The 14,594-nt window shown below is 41.1% G+C and overlaps 1 protein-coding gene across 3 annotated transcripts in view; it reads left to right on the plus strand.

Annotated features, from left to right (window-relative positions):
- The window catches only part of BRIP1 (BRCA1 interacting protein C-terminal helicase 1), a 107,795-nt gene extending 93,357 nt beyond the window's left edge, over positions 1–14,438 (plus strand). For all 3 annotated transcript variants that reach the window (XM_021416116.1, XM_021416117.1, XM_021416118.1), the window contains exon 25: positions 3,402–14,438. In XM_021416116.1, the coding sequence (XP_021271791.1) occupies positions 3,402–3,494 (93 nt within the window). In that variant the 3' untranslated portion in view covers positions 3,495–14,438. The remainder of the gene's footprint in view (positions 1–3,401) is intronic.

Below are 14,594 nucleotides of genomic sequence, written 5' to 3' on the forward strand. Positions count from 1 at the left end.
GTATATGAGGATCTGTGAAATGAATGGAATAAAGTACCCTTTCTCAAACTGAAGTTATTGGACTAGGCAGACTGAAAAAGGATAAATTGGTTGCAAGCAGAGACAGTGACTGCTCGGAGACATGACACATCCCAAAAGTGGTAAAATTGGTTTTGAAAATTAGACCTCTACTTCGGAGCAAGAAATGTGGCTAAAATGATGGATAAGCTAAGAAAGGATTTGGATTTCATTATGCTTAGTAACAGAGTTAAATCTGCTGGAAATGCTGCCTTACAAATTAAATCTCTGGAAATTTTCTTTGATTATGTGGCCCGGGTGAAGCGCAGTGTCTGCAGATTGCACGGATTTTCCTGGTACAGCAGCTCCTTGTGGCAGTATCTTTTCACCCGAGTAAAGGTAGAGCGATGGAAAACTCATTTTAAGGGCCTTTGCAGAACTGTTAGCTGCTTATGCCCTTGGAGGTCTGAGGAAGAGCTTAATTGTCTCCTGTGCTAATACACTGAAATGACTGCAAGTTATACTGGTCCATGCTGGACCTCCCTGCTCTGGGGCCGCTGAGGCTGGAGTCACTGCTGCCATTAGTGGTGCTGTTAGCAGGGATAAAGGCATGGCTGTGCCACGGTCATGGCTTTGGCGTACAGTTTAGATTCCCTGAAAGTTTTTTCCAGCTAAAAATCAGTTCTCTGGATCCAATAAATACACAGCCTGCACACAGTGGTCTACCACAGATTGATGCTGAGGGAAAGCAGCCCATTACCCCGCACCTTGCTGTTCAGCGAAAGCAAAGCGGTAAGAAGTGCTACTGGGCATCAAGGAAATGAACGGGGATGGGATAAGTGAGCTTTCAACAATTTTTGGACCTCACTCGAGTTCTGATTAAAGTCAAATGGTGGCCTGACCAGAGCCTGCAGAGCCAATAATAGCAACAGGGGAGGGAGCAGCCTCCAGAGCAGGACTGGACCTACTGCGGTTTGAAAAGATGTCTTTTGGCACCGCACCTGTGAGTCATAGAGGATGGGGAGCAGGTATCATGCAGCGTGCCTGTTCTGCATTATCTCTAGATGATATCTCAGTGTGAAGGAAAACACTCAAACAGGATCTGATGTAGTGGCAAATGGTCTGAAATGTGCTGAAAGTCATCAGCCTGAAATCAAATTCAAAGACAAGTGAATCATTGCAGGCAGAAGTAATTCATTATGAGTCCACAGTCAGCCAGGGAATGGTTTGCACAGACAAAAAGCAAATGGAGGCAGGACAACCCCGACCAGCTCCCAGACAGTGGCAGCCAGGTAAAGGCTTGGGGTTTCCTTGCAGGTTACTGCTACTGCTGTTTCAGACAGCTTATTTGTGGCTTTGTTAACATTGTAAAACCACTGTATGCATTTGTTGAGAAGGAGACCATTTCAGTGGCCAGCACGGTGTGATTTAACATCTTCAGTCTTTGAAAATAGCCGTGTTCCTGCTCTCACTCCTGCCTCCCACATTTCAGACACCTTCCAGGCTGGACACAGATGCTGGGCTGGGGGCAGCACTGACAGCGAATCAAAGAACTGGAGAAGATGGTGGCTTATTACAACAAAACGTTTATGCTCTCGGGAGAGAAATTAATATTCCACTCAAAGAACATCTGACAGTGGTTAAACCTGTAGAACGTTTTCACTGCCGTCTCTTTGGAAAAGGATATATGGCTTGGACAGAGCCTCGGCAGGCAGCAGGGATCTGACAGGCACTGCCCCGATGGATGTCTGCCTTCTCTTTGATAGGCATTGGGCTGGGGGCAAAGGTGTCCTCCCCTCCTGTGGGGCAGAGTTATGGGCATTTTAGTAATTAAGCATAATTGTGTTGAAGGAACACATGGCTTTATTGTTCTTGACTTTCCCCTAACAGAAGTTTGCTGAATATTTTGAGTTTTGTTGATTTGTTTGTGTTCAATAAGGGATGTTGCCATTAAATTCTCCTTTTCTATGGTTGTAGAGAAGCAAAGAAGATCTGTGCCTTAGTAAAAGATAGATACTGACTGACGCATATGTATTTTTATGTCCACCTGTCCATAGAATACTGTGATGGTTTCTTGGGTCTCTGTGTGTGAACTAAGTAATAGACTGATAATCTTGCTACGCACATCAAAATTTGAAGGGTTTTTTGTGCTATAGCAAGCAGGTTCAGTTTTAAAGTCATTGTATCTAAGGCAATACTTTCCAAAACATGTTGTGTATTTCATACTTGGACCATCATGGAGCTGTCATGTTGCGTTCCTCTCGATTCCTTGATGTGCAGCAGCAGAGCGTGACAGCAGAGATCCAGAAGGAGAGGCAAATAAGGTCATGGTTTTGAGAGCATTTCTTTTAAAAAAAGCTATCTGAAGTGCTGGGCATCATAAGGAGCTGAGAACCGAGAGGACAAAAGCATAAAGAGTTCTTCTGAATAATCTGATTTTAATGCAGTTGTTTCACTGGAAAGCTATTTAAAGCTTTCTTCACGCAGCAGGAGGGATCACACACTGGAAAATCTGTTCTGTAAAGATTTTCATCACTTTGTTAAACTTCAGCTGAATGAGGTTTGGTAGCGCTGCAGAGTTACTGTGGGTTGTCCAACAACACTGACCTGTATCAGCAGAGGAAACATTACATGACACATGAAGCAGTTTTGTTCCATGTGTAAGCAGTTGATATATGCTTTGTATACAGAGAAAGTGCCAGGTCCATTTTAAAAACAAGAGTGGGAAAGACAAGAAAACTGATGGGATGTGGGAGGGCCTCCTGCAGAAGCAAGTCTCCTGCCGTTACGCAGTAGGCTCAGCTGTTATTTGTGCTGACGTTGGGGTCTCTGGTCTGGCTGTGCTTGGAAGTGCTTGGATTCTGCCTCCAGAACTCAGGGCAATCTGTGCTTTAAAAACTGACCCAGTGGGGGCTGTAGGGTTTCAGGTTTGTGTGCCTTCGTCTCCATTCTCATTTCAGCTTTATTGTGCCTGCTTAGCTCTTCAGTATAACGGCGCTTACGGGCTCGATGCCGGGCACCGTGGTGTGTGCCATGCTGGACGTCAGTTACGGGTGATTCCTTCTGGATCCCGGTAAACTCCACTCATCTTTGTAGAGCCGGGACTTTTACAGCCAGTGCTCCATTCCAACAAAATGCTGAGCTCCCTCAAACCAAACCACCTTGCAGAATGAGGCCGAAGACTATGAGTGAGGAAGAGGTGTGAGGAGAGCTTTATTAGTATGGCACATATTTAAACCATAGGAAAGCCCGCAAATGTTACTCATTTTAAGTGCATTTCACACTTTTTGACTATTTGAAGTAACCACATTTGTAAAAATTTCTTTTAATGAATAGAGCTCTTTATGTACAAAGGCAAACTTTTTTTTCCCCTCAGTACTCTTAAAATACTATTTCTTTTGTAGGTCTGGCTGCTCCCATCATCTGTTCATTACTGCTTACTGTTACAGAACCCTCAAAAATGGAAAACAGGCAATTCAGATTATACTTTATCTTAGAAGATTTTGCTGATCTCTACCACAGATTCATCAGGACTAATGAGACAGATAAGTAAAGGCTTTTGTTATTACATGCTAACTCCACAAAGATACTCTGGGGTAAGCAGAGAGGTGGTACAATCTTTGTGTGTGAGTGATGGGGAAGAGCTACCTGGTTACAAATTCTGGCCCCACTGAAGTCAGCAGGGGTTCTACCATTCGCCTTCAACAAAGCAAAGGGTTTCACCATGTGTTTAACAGGAATACTTTGCTGGAACTGTTGTCAGCATGCTAGTAAATATTCCATTTTAAAATTTACTTTCTTTTTCACATTTGAATGTTTGTTCGCCTCGCATATGCTTGATGGTAATTTGATTAAAAAATTTATCTTCAATTTCATTTTATTTCAGGTAGGTTTTGAATTGGTTCATTTTTTACTTCTTGTGCATTTAGAGACCCCACGTGGCAATGTCTGGGCTAAAAACACAGTAGGGGAATGTTCACATATTTTGTATTGCTGGGATTTAAGCCGAATTAAAGAAAAACAGAAATGAAAACATTTGCATTTGTTTATGTAATTAAAAAAAAATCACATAAAGCTGGGCCCGAGCTAGCTGAGAATATCCCTCTAATGAACACAAGCCTTCACCTTTTTGCAAGCACACCGTAACTGGAGAGGTGCACATATCATATCTACCATATCAATGACATTTTAGAGTATGTAAAAAAAACACTCTATTTGTCTTAGGAAATATCGAAAACTTTTATAGGGAATTTGGAAAATATTTTTTGGCCAGCATGAAAGGTGAAATCCTGCAGCACAAAGTACAGACATGGGCACAGAGACTGAACAGACGGGCTGCTGTAAAACAACCATTTAATAAGGCATTAAAATGCCATCGACTTGGACACATAAAAAAAAAAAGCTATGAAAACAAATGCCTTTCAAATAATTAGGATCTTATGCTTGAGACCAGTGTTGATCTCTATGCAGAGATTTTCCTGCTGAAATCAGACCAGCCTAAGTCTGATCGTCTAAGGAAGGAATTAGCAGCGTATAAATCGGCTGCTGCTCGAGATTTTTCTGTTTCTGCCATACATAACCATTCATTTAAATGGCCACTTCAGACTTTCTATCTCCTTCTTTCTGTTTCCTAGTGTAGTTTGAAACACATTTGACTTAGTATGCCGGAGTAATTTTTTAATTGAATCTCAAATTTTTATCATGAGTGTGTGAAAGGGTTGAATTACCAGCTCCCGCCCGCACTGTGTAAGTGAATCTGAGCCAGATGCAGCCAGAAATAGCAACAAAACCCAGTTCTGTTCTCCAAAATGTAGTGTGACTTTGCTTTCACTTGAAGTAATGTGCGTGTGTAAGGAACAACAGTAGTCAGTAGTGATAGCTGGTGTGTATAACACATCAAAAAGATATAAGTCTATCCTTCAATGTCATAAAAAAGAACTCTTCGAGAACAATTTTATCACCTATAATGTATGCAAATACAAAAACAAGAAGCAGAGTTGGCCATTTGTGTCTGTGTATTTATTCCTGGATCACTGTTGTCATGGTAGTCCTTTTCTGGATACCTCAAAAAAGCTGCACAAGTTACAGAGAGCATGTTCAAAACAACTGCATCAGTGATAATGTAGTTAACATCATTAAAAAAAAGAAAAAAGTAGTAAGCAATGTTGTGCAAGAGATGAGCATCAAATTCTCAGCATTAAGCTGGAATTTAATAGATTTCACAAAAGAAATGTTTAATGAATATTGCTTTTCTCGCACAATAAAGTTACTGTTTTGATCTCCATTTTACTGTGCATTAACATCAATAATCTTGGATAAATGAATGTATGGTCCTTCTGTATTTTGTCTTGTTTCCTGTTCTGTCGTTAGCCAACAGTTAACCCCTAAGGCGCATATTTTTCAACTTCTAATCTTTCTTTCAGATCTGTAATTTCAAATACTCTTAGATTTTGTGTTTTTAACACAGAATTTGACACAGATGAGAGCCCTGTGTGTAACTCCCATAGCCAGGCAGAATAGGAGATCTTTCTCTTGATATTATGATTTCTTCTATTAATCAGTTTTATATGACTTTCTGCTAGCCTAGCTTTTAAAGGTGTGAAAACTTGCACTGCAGAGGTATTTTATAGATTGCAACCATAATTTCTGAATAAGATTCTAAATAACTGGTCTGGTTATAAAGCTTTGGGCGCAATTTTTAGGTTCCTGGGAACTGCTGTTAAACCTCTGTTGCCATTTGGCTAGAAGTACATCCCAATTAGTGACCCTTCTATCTAGCAGTAGCAGTATGTGAGTGATTTTATTTTTTTTTTTAAGTCAGTCGTAAATGATTAGTCCAAAAGAGTAGCATAAAACTTCGAGCTAGTCCCCTGCAGGAGTCGGCTGGAGGAAATTAAAGGATCAACAACACAAGGGAAGCACTGAGGTAGGATTGTTCCAGGCTGCAGCCACAGGCTTTCACATGCACTCAGGAAATTGACTTCATCAAAAGCTGAGGATGCAGGCGTGAGGATGAGGAGGATAATGCAGGTGATGATTCTAAATCATGGCTCAATATCACAGCGTTTTCCAAGGGAGAGGTTCCGTCCCCGCCCTGAAAAAAGCAGGTTTTCTGTATAAAAATAGACTCTTCTCCTTATGAATTAATAAAAGTTCAGCACAAATCTGAGCTATAAATCTAATATAACTTTATAAATAATGAAGACTCAGTTTCCCCAAAACAATATCAGTTGGATGGCTTTTTTTGCACAAGGAAAACATGACTCCTTATGAGCTCCACTGCTCAGTTCAGAGCACTATTGCCCTGTGCACGTTTGTGTGTTTGTGAGAGCTGTAAAACGAAGGACTCCAGAGTGCTTGGGACTTACAGGCAGGCAAGGCATTTTCTTTAATACTTTTAAGTAAGTTCTTACTGCAGAAATTTGGATATTCTGGGTCTGTGATGAAGCTGAAACCTTTCTAGTGGAGTTGGAAAGAGTAGCGAGAGGGGAAATGCATAAATCTACATCTGGAGCCAAGTATGCTGGGAAGGCGTAAAGAGATGGGGGAGCAGGAGTGCCAGAACAGGGCTGAGAGCATGAAATTCTGCGGGGAAAAGTGGGAGAAAGAAAGAGGAATGTCCCAGGAATGAAGCTCTTATAATGTTCAAATCTTTCCTCGGAAGTAAAACTGTGGAAGGCTATAATCCAAATAAGGAAATTAGAACAAAAATTAACAATATTCAGCTATTCAGATGTCAAAAGAAACAGCAGAGTTATTGGTGTTAGAGGTTATTGCCAGGAGGGAAAAACTCAGCATGCCTTGGTAATTAAGCTTCATTGGAGAGCATGGATCCCTTCTCCAGGTAAGAAATGCTTTTATAACATGGCATCTTTTGCTATTGTAATTAAACACCATGGACTATTCTGCATATGAAGTCTTAAACACTTTAGTCCTTTATCATGGGATTTTACTGGCCAGGCATGTGTGTTCTTATGGCAAAAAGCATTGACTGCTATAAAAAAAGAAACCCAAACATTTCTTTTTATGACTTGACTTGCTGTATTTTTATATATACTGAGCCAAATCCATCCCTTGTGGAGCTCAGTTGAAGCCAATAAGGATAGATTTGGCCCATGTCTATATGAGAAAGGTGGTGACAATTAAAATATATTGTTTAATAATGAGAGCTATGGTAGTGAAGTGTCTTTGTGTCTATGAAATTATACACCACGACACCACATTGCCGGTAGAGAGTGGGGCTAGCAAAACACATAAGAGAAGTTTCTGATGGAAAGGCAAAGCACTCTAACTTTTATTATTATGATTAAATATCACAAAGGCAAGACTAATTTAGGTAACATCTCTAGAAGTCTCATTTATAGTGTAGTATTTTGCCATAGTGCATTTTAAAATATTTCTTGAATGTCATTCTATGTGGCTATCAAGGGTAGTATGACTGGCTGCCATTAGCAGTAAGTAAAAGAACGGTTCTTATTTCATTTATATTTTAGTGATTTTCAGTAATACTGCAAAAAGGAATGCACCCTATTAAATGAAATGTGCGGACAGCCATTATTATCACTTTATATTGGTAGTTCCCAGCGGTTCCTCTGTGTGAGGCATTGCACCAACACGTGAAATCCATTGCTGATACCCTGAAGATCTTCAGATTTTGCCTATTTAGGCAGTGAGTTTTGCAAAGCTTATTGCACAGACAACCAGGTCATCTGTGCAAAACCAGAACAAATGAGTTTTGTTTGGCTCCGTGACATGGTGGGTTGCACGAAGCAACTCTTCTCTTGTATCCCCGTTGGTAAGTTACAGCAACTTTTGTATGCCAAAGCCTTACTGAACTGTCTACCGACTTGTATCCCTTTACTGAAGGTATTTGGGTAATGGATACTCACAGCCAGTAACCACAGCCTTAAACCCAAGCTCTTCAAGAGTGTTGCCAGAAAGCCAGGCTCAGCCGTGCTGCTCTATAAAGAAGCCGAGTCCTTAGAGAACTCTGGCCTGTAGCAATGGAGCCCAGGAGCAATGGCTGAAGGCAATCCATTGCCCTGCTGAGCTAATGTGCTCCAGCTGAAAAGGTACCTCTTAAATGAGAACAGTAATTTGGGAAGTCTCTGACCCTCAAAAACAGAGGAAAAGAAAATGTACAACAAAAATCCTTTTTACTGTAATTATTGCTCATTCTGAATCTCTATTATAAAAATCTGGCCTTTGGCATTGGATTAAGATGATATTTTATTAGAAGGGAGCATGATTCATTGAATTGATGCACTGCAGTGTCTGTGGAAAGGAAAACTGGGAAAGACACAAAAGAAGCTGGGCTATGGAAAACCATTGCCAAACAATCTTAATCTGCACTAAGAAACAACAAAAAAGAAGAAAATATTTCCTAAGAAACATCTAAGCATAGCATTGGAGCCAAGTGAAGAATTATTACTACATTAGACTTTCAGAAATGGGGCATGCAGTGTATGTGGTAGGAGAATACCCTGTTGTTTTGAAATTAAAGAAAAGTGCATGTGTTCCACATCAAAACTCAGATCCTCAGAAGGCTTGTTTGTGTTCTGCTAGTTGCTTTTGCTCTATGTCAAGAAGAATATTTTTATTTTCCAGTTACCCCTCTCTCCTCTTTTTCATTTTCAAGTTCACCATTTCCTTGTGTTTAGTTCCTTGCTGTTGACTTCCTGTTTCCATTCCTTTGCTCTCTGTAGTACGAATATTGATTTTCAGGCAATCTAATTAACTGCTTTGCAGAGGTGAGTAAATATTATTTTCATGTTGTGCATGACAGAAGCAAAGCAAAAATTAAGTAGTTTACTAATGTCTGTAGACTGGATCATTGCTGAGTATATTAGCACTGGAAATCTTGAACTGCGCTGGAGTTCTTAGACAACCATTTAAAGCTGCTTTACTTTTTGAAATCTTTTGAGTTAACTGCGCATCTTGCAAGACCATCTCTTCCTTGTGCACCATCTTGGGAAAGGGAAGCGCAGCATGCTCCACGCGTTCCTCTGTCAGTGCCATCCTGTGGCCACCCCTGCTGCTCCCCACCTGTGTCACACTGGGGCAAATGGTCAGGGGATCCACAGAGGCATCAGTATCTCAGCACTCACTTGCCTCTCTCTAAATGTGCAGTATTTGTTGAAGGTTGAGATTTGCCCTTTTGCTTTTCCATGCACATCCGTGCAGTCTGCTTGCATTAACACCTCCAAGCCTTGAAGTGCTTAGGCAACATTTATACAAAGAGTTAAACTCCCTTTCTCCTTGCATGTTCCATAAGAAGAAATGTAGAAAAACTACAGGTCATCCATTCAAAAGTTTATGTGACAGGCTTGTGCTCAGTTTTAGCATTAAGCGTAAACGCAGTCTTTCTCTGTGACACTGGACAGAAATCCCAGTGGAAGTTTTTCCTGCCTCTAACCTGTCTACTTTCTTTCATAATGATAAATGGTGGGAAAGCTTGAGGGAGGGGGGAAACTATCTAAGCTTTGAACTGATTGTGTCTGTAGAAGGATGGAAAAGAAGAATGTCGATTCATTTAAAACAGAACTTCTATATGGCTAAAATCTGTGATATTTTTCTCATTTTGATCATCTTCCGCATTCTAGTAAGTAAGTTTAGGACTAAATCATTACCCAAAGATGTCTCATCAAGTAAGTCAATGTGGCTACTTTTATTTTTTACTTTAAACTTAATTGATTACCTTTCCCGCTTCCATTTTGTCCTGCACATAGTTGCTTGGTAGCAGTCACCTTTGCTTTCACTCAAGGTATCCATTGCGTGCTGACTGTTTCCCATTACCTCTGAAGCACAAAGCAAGTTCATCACCTTTCCAGGATGTCTTGTGATTGATTCCTCATGTCTGGGGAAATCTGCTTTAAAGTTTCAGGCTAAAATGAGTGCTTGGATTTAGTGTGGATAATCAGTGGTTTAAGACTTATTCTTCTTATGAGCTATTCATCTATTTTTTAGATACACAACTAGTATTAAAAATAATATAACGTGTTAAATTTAAAATGTTATTATTCTCTCAGTAGCTGCTCAGACACACTGGGTATGACTAAACTATAATTTGCAGAGTGTGTCTGTGTCATCCGTCAAACACAACTACATTCTGCCTCGGACCTAACCTGTGCACAGCAAAGCCAAGGCTGAAAGCCTTGAAAAGAAGATCAGAGGCCTGGTCTTGCCATGCTGAAATCTATAAAAGTTTTCCTACCAACTTCAACAGAAACAGGAGTAAGCCTTGTGATTCTGGCAGGAAAATCTGAGAATATTCCTTTACAACTCTCTGCTGAATGCTGAACTCCAGAATACATTGTTGTCAGCCTTATGTAAGACAGAGACTGTTAAGGAAAGATAGTAGTTTTGCACATACTGTTCTCTGCACATGTTGTTCTTTAGTAAATATTTATCGAAGGATGCATCCATTCCTGCTGGCAGTGTCCAAGGCATTGGACAAATTTGGCCTGATTTCCTGCTGTCGGTGCAAACCTCCCAACTAGAAGCTGCATTTATCAAGTTTTGTCTTTCAAAATTGTTAAAATCATTCTTATCCAAGTAGATAGTGCTGACAAAAATGGTCATTCGATGAAATACTCTTCAAAAAAACCATGTCCTCCAGCTTGTAAGTACAACTCCACTGAAAATATTCATCAAAACTGTAACAATGCACGGCTAAAGGCCAAAGATTTGTATTTGCTGAAATCTAAGGAAAATGGCAACAAAAAGAAAACCAGATGAAAGCTTGTTGGCACTTGCAGGATACTTGTTCAGACCTCTTACCCTCTACTATTTGTCTGTGGAACTAGAGCTTTTTGACCTGTTCTAGCTACTCCTCCAGTTTTCATTTCAGTGTGTCTTATTTTTCTTTTGCTTGAACAAGTTTATAATTAGCATCAATCAAAATAAGCCTTATTTTAATTGATCTAGCATTATCAGCACTTTGCACTAATTTGTATACCCTTTTATTTCCTCTTTTAGGCTCTGAGGTCAGACTCAGGCTCGGGGCTGCACTTTGGTGCACACCATGCAAGGGATATGGTGGCTGAACAGAAAGGGCTCGGATCCCAAAGCCTCAGGGCTTACTACCACTGGATACCTGAGCTGAAAGCTCTCTCCTGGAGTGCAGTTCTTCTGCAAGAAAGCCTAAGGAGCTGCAGCTGCACCTTCTCTACCTATGCCTGGTGTTTACAGCACGCCATGGCTAAGGGGACCCTTGGTCAGCTCCTCAACTCCTGATGGACGCACAGCCTGCAGCATACCATGGGCCAGGAGAGTCGATAGTTTGGTGGAGACTGTTCCACCCGCATGTGAATAATTAGCACTGCAAGGACTGTGAGGCCCCAGGCCACTGACCAGGTCATGCAGATGGAAAGAAGAAATGTGTTTCTAAGCCCCATGCTGGCTGCTAATGGCATACCTGTGGGATGCTGGGATTCTTGGGAGCATTTCTCTAAACTTTGTGCTGTGAAGAACAGCTGGCAGTGGCAGCAGTCAGGGGCTGGGAGCTACCCAGCCCTCCTGGCACTAAGGAGATGGCTTTGTGCATGTCCCTGAAGGGGGGGGTGCACCTTTCTGGGGCTACATGAAGGTCTGGCGGTCTATGTTATCTTTTGATTATTGAAAGCTTGTTTCTTTAAACCCACCATGACTGCTGAAGCTCAGTCCCAGAAGCTGTCGGTCAGGGATGCTTTCTGGTTGCCATTACAGGGAGGGGCTCCCTGACAGACAGGTGTGCAGCCTCACTAGGCCTCGCTAGGCCTCAGTAGACTTCTCTAGGCTTTGCTAGGCTTCACTAGGCTTTGCTAGGCCTCGCTAGGCCTCACTAGGCTTCTCTAGTCCTCACTAGGCCGCATCACTGCCCAGGCAGTTCTTGACTAGGCCGTGCAGACTGGCCCAAGTTTAATTTTATACTTCACCTCAGTTTAAGTACAACACAGGCTGCTCTGTGCCACCCAGTGCTGGTGCAAGGAGTGGCAGTGGACCTACCATGACATTGCTGCCTGAAGGTCTTTCTTTAGGGGATCTGTTATGGGTGCCTCCTGGGCAACAGTTTCACACGTGACGCTGTTTTTGTTTTCAATTCATGCTGGACAAGGCTTTTTGCTTTTGTTGTACTGCTCCCAGCATTTTCTGCTCTTTCATTTTTAATATTGAACCTGTATTTTGTAGAAAGGAAATCAGTCAAAACTTTATTCTCCCCACCAGCAAGTCGTTGGCTCATGACTTCTGTTACATCCAACTATCAAAGCAATGAAAGCCCTCACATCACATTGAATTTGGGCTGCCTCTTGTCACAGGCAAGTGTGTGGCACCTCCTTGGAGCAGGACCCTAAATTAAAATATTGTAAATTTTTTGCTGCTCCAGCAGTACTGCAGAAATGCAAGTGGCCAAGGGGGGAGGAGATTTTTTCCTCCTGCTGGAATTTTTCACTATAACCATCCTCAGGGGAGTTCTCATCTTCAAAAGAAACATTCCTTCTATACAAGCTGCAAAAAGAATTATTTAATGACATCATAAATTAATACAGAGAGGCACAAATTTTCCAAAATGTGGAGAGAGAGAAAAAAAAATTATCGTTTGCCAAAAACACCCCAGCTCTTCCAGACTTAGGCCTCTCCTGAGCCTGGGAGCTGCCAACGATACCAAACTGAACAGTGGGGTTTCTGGCATGACTTAAGTTTAGCTTGTTTAAATTTTGGCAAATATTCGTATTACTCACATACTCAGCAAACTGATACAAATATTTGTTCTATTTAGAGTGAAGTCCAAACTCACTGCTGGCACCACTGCTGCTGGACTCGGTGGAACTAATCTTGCTCATGCCAATATTAAATTTGGACATCTACCTTAAAGAAAAACAGCCTTTGAGGTACAGATTAGAATACATCAATGGAAAACAGAACTCATGTGTAGCCAAGTTTTCCTCACTTGCTAATTTTCGCTTTAATCTGATTTGAACTGGACCAAGTTTTTCTGCACTTGGGCTACTACTCGCTGTTACGATGCAGCCACCAGGTCAGAGCTGGAGCTGGAAAAGCCTTCATGCACGTGAAGTTCTCTGCATTCTTGAGAAGTGAAATCTGTAGTAAATAGAGCCTGGGCACAATGAGAATACTTGATTGATTTTAGTGCTGTACAAGTTGTTTTTTTAATGATGCCTGCAGTTTACTGTTTCTAGTTTGTAAAGCAAATAGACAACCAACCAACCAGATGGGAAATGCAGACCTGCCTTGGGGCTTGGGTTCCTCATCTGGTCACACCTGCACATTGCCCATGAGCTCTCTCTGGGTTCGGATTCAGAAAACAGGTTAGGCATTTTGCAATGAGAAGAACAAAATGAAAACCACCACCCTTCCATTCCTTAATGCAGCCAAAGCATGCCCCAAGGGCTTGCTGGCTTTGGTTCTGTGTTCAGTTCAGCTGTGGTTTGTAAGCTGGATGCTGTTTAATGCTATCTAAATGTTTTTATAAAGGTCAGGTAGGAGTGGGATCCTCCTAACTTAATTTTGCCATTTAGAAATGGGAAATCTAGTCTGACTGAGCTAGATTCCTCTGTGAGTGGAAAATATCAGCACTGCACAATGATTCATCCTATTTTAATCTGTCTGATCTCTCTCCATTCACTATAAATGGGGCCCGGGTGACCAGATTAGCATATATCCAAATTTTAGACATGTATGTGCTCACTCAGCCTTTTACGGTTGACCCTGCAGTGGCCATACCAGGTACTATTTTTATTGCTCTTGGAGCTCGTGGTGTGCTGCAGGGCTCTGCACGGTGCCTGCACAACTCCTGTGGCTCCCAGGGCAGTGAACCTCAGCTGCGAGCTTTGCAGAAATGCTGGCAGCACAGCCTGCTGCGTGCATCCTCAGCCTCAGTCTTCAAACCTGGATTGGCTACAGCTCAGGGCTCCTCTGTACTCCCTTAACAGAAAGCTATTGGGACAATTATTATAGGAGCTACTTTCAAAGCTGCCTTAAATAAATAAATACTGCATTGATCAACATAAAGTAAACAACAACAAAAAAAGTTAAAAGAAAAGCAGTAATTACTCCTTGAAAAGGACATTATTATTGTTAGCCATATTTGTAAAACAGGCAAAATATCCCCAAAGGGGTCAAGTGTGCATCTGGAGAAAGTGTGGGATCAGTGTAATTGGACAGTAGGAGGCAGAAGACAGAGCAGGCATCCAGTAATTCACCACAAAATGGTATTATACTAGTTATTGAAATGCAGCCAGAGACAGATAATAGTAGTAAAATGACTTTATGTTCTGATATGTAAAATAAAATGTCCATGCTATGTAACAAACAGTTGAAAATTCCACAGCACCTGTATCTAATGTGGTTTCTAATAAAAATTTATCGGTAGTATATATGTTTTTTATCTAACCAAATCTTAGTTTTTACATCGAAGATGTGTAATAAAAAAAAATCTTAAATAGATGTCTTTCCAAAAGAAAAAAAACCAAAACCTTGCAACATTCATTTTTATTAAGTATTTCATTTGTAAAAAGCAAAGCTGAATTGGACACGTGGCCTGCATTTGTGATATATATATATATATTTTTATATATATATAATATATATATATGTAT

Source organism: Numida meleagris, chromosome 18 (genome assembly GCF_002078875.1).
Source record: "Numida meleagris isolate 19003 breed g44 Domestic line chromosome 18, NumMel1.0, whole genome shotgun sequence".
Lineage (NCBI taxonomy): Eukaryota > Metazoa > Chordata > Aves > Galliformes > Numididae > Numida > Numida meleagris.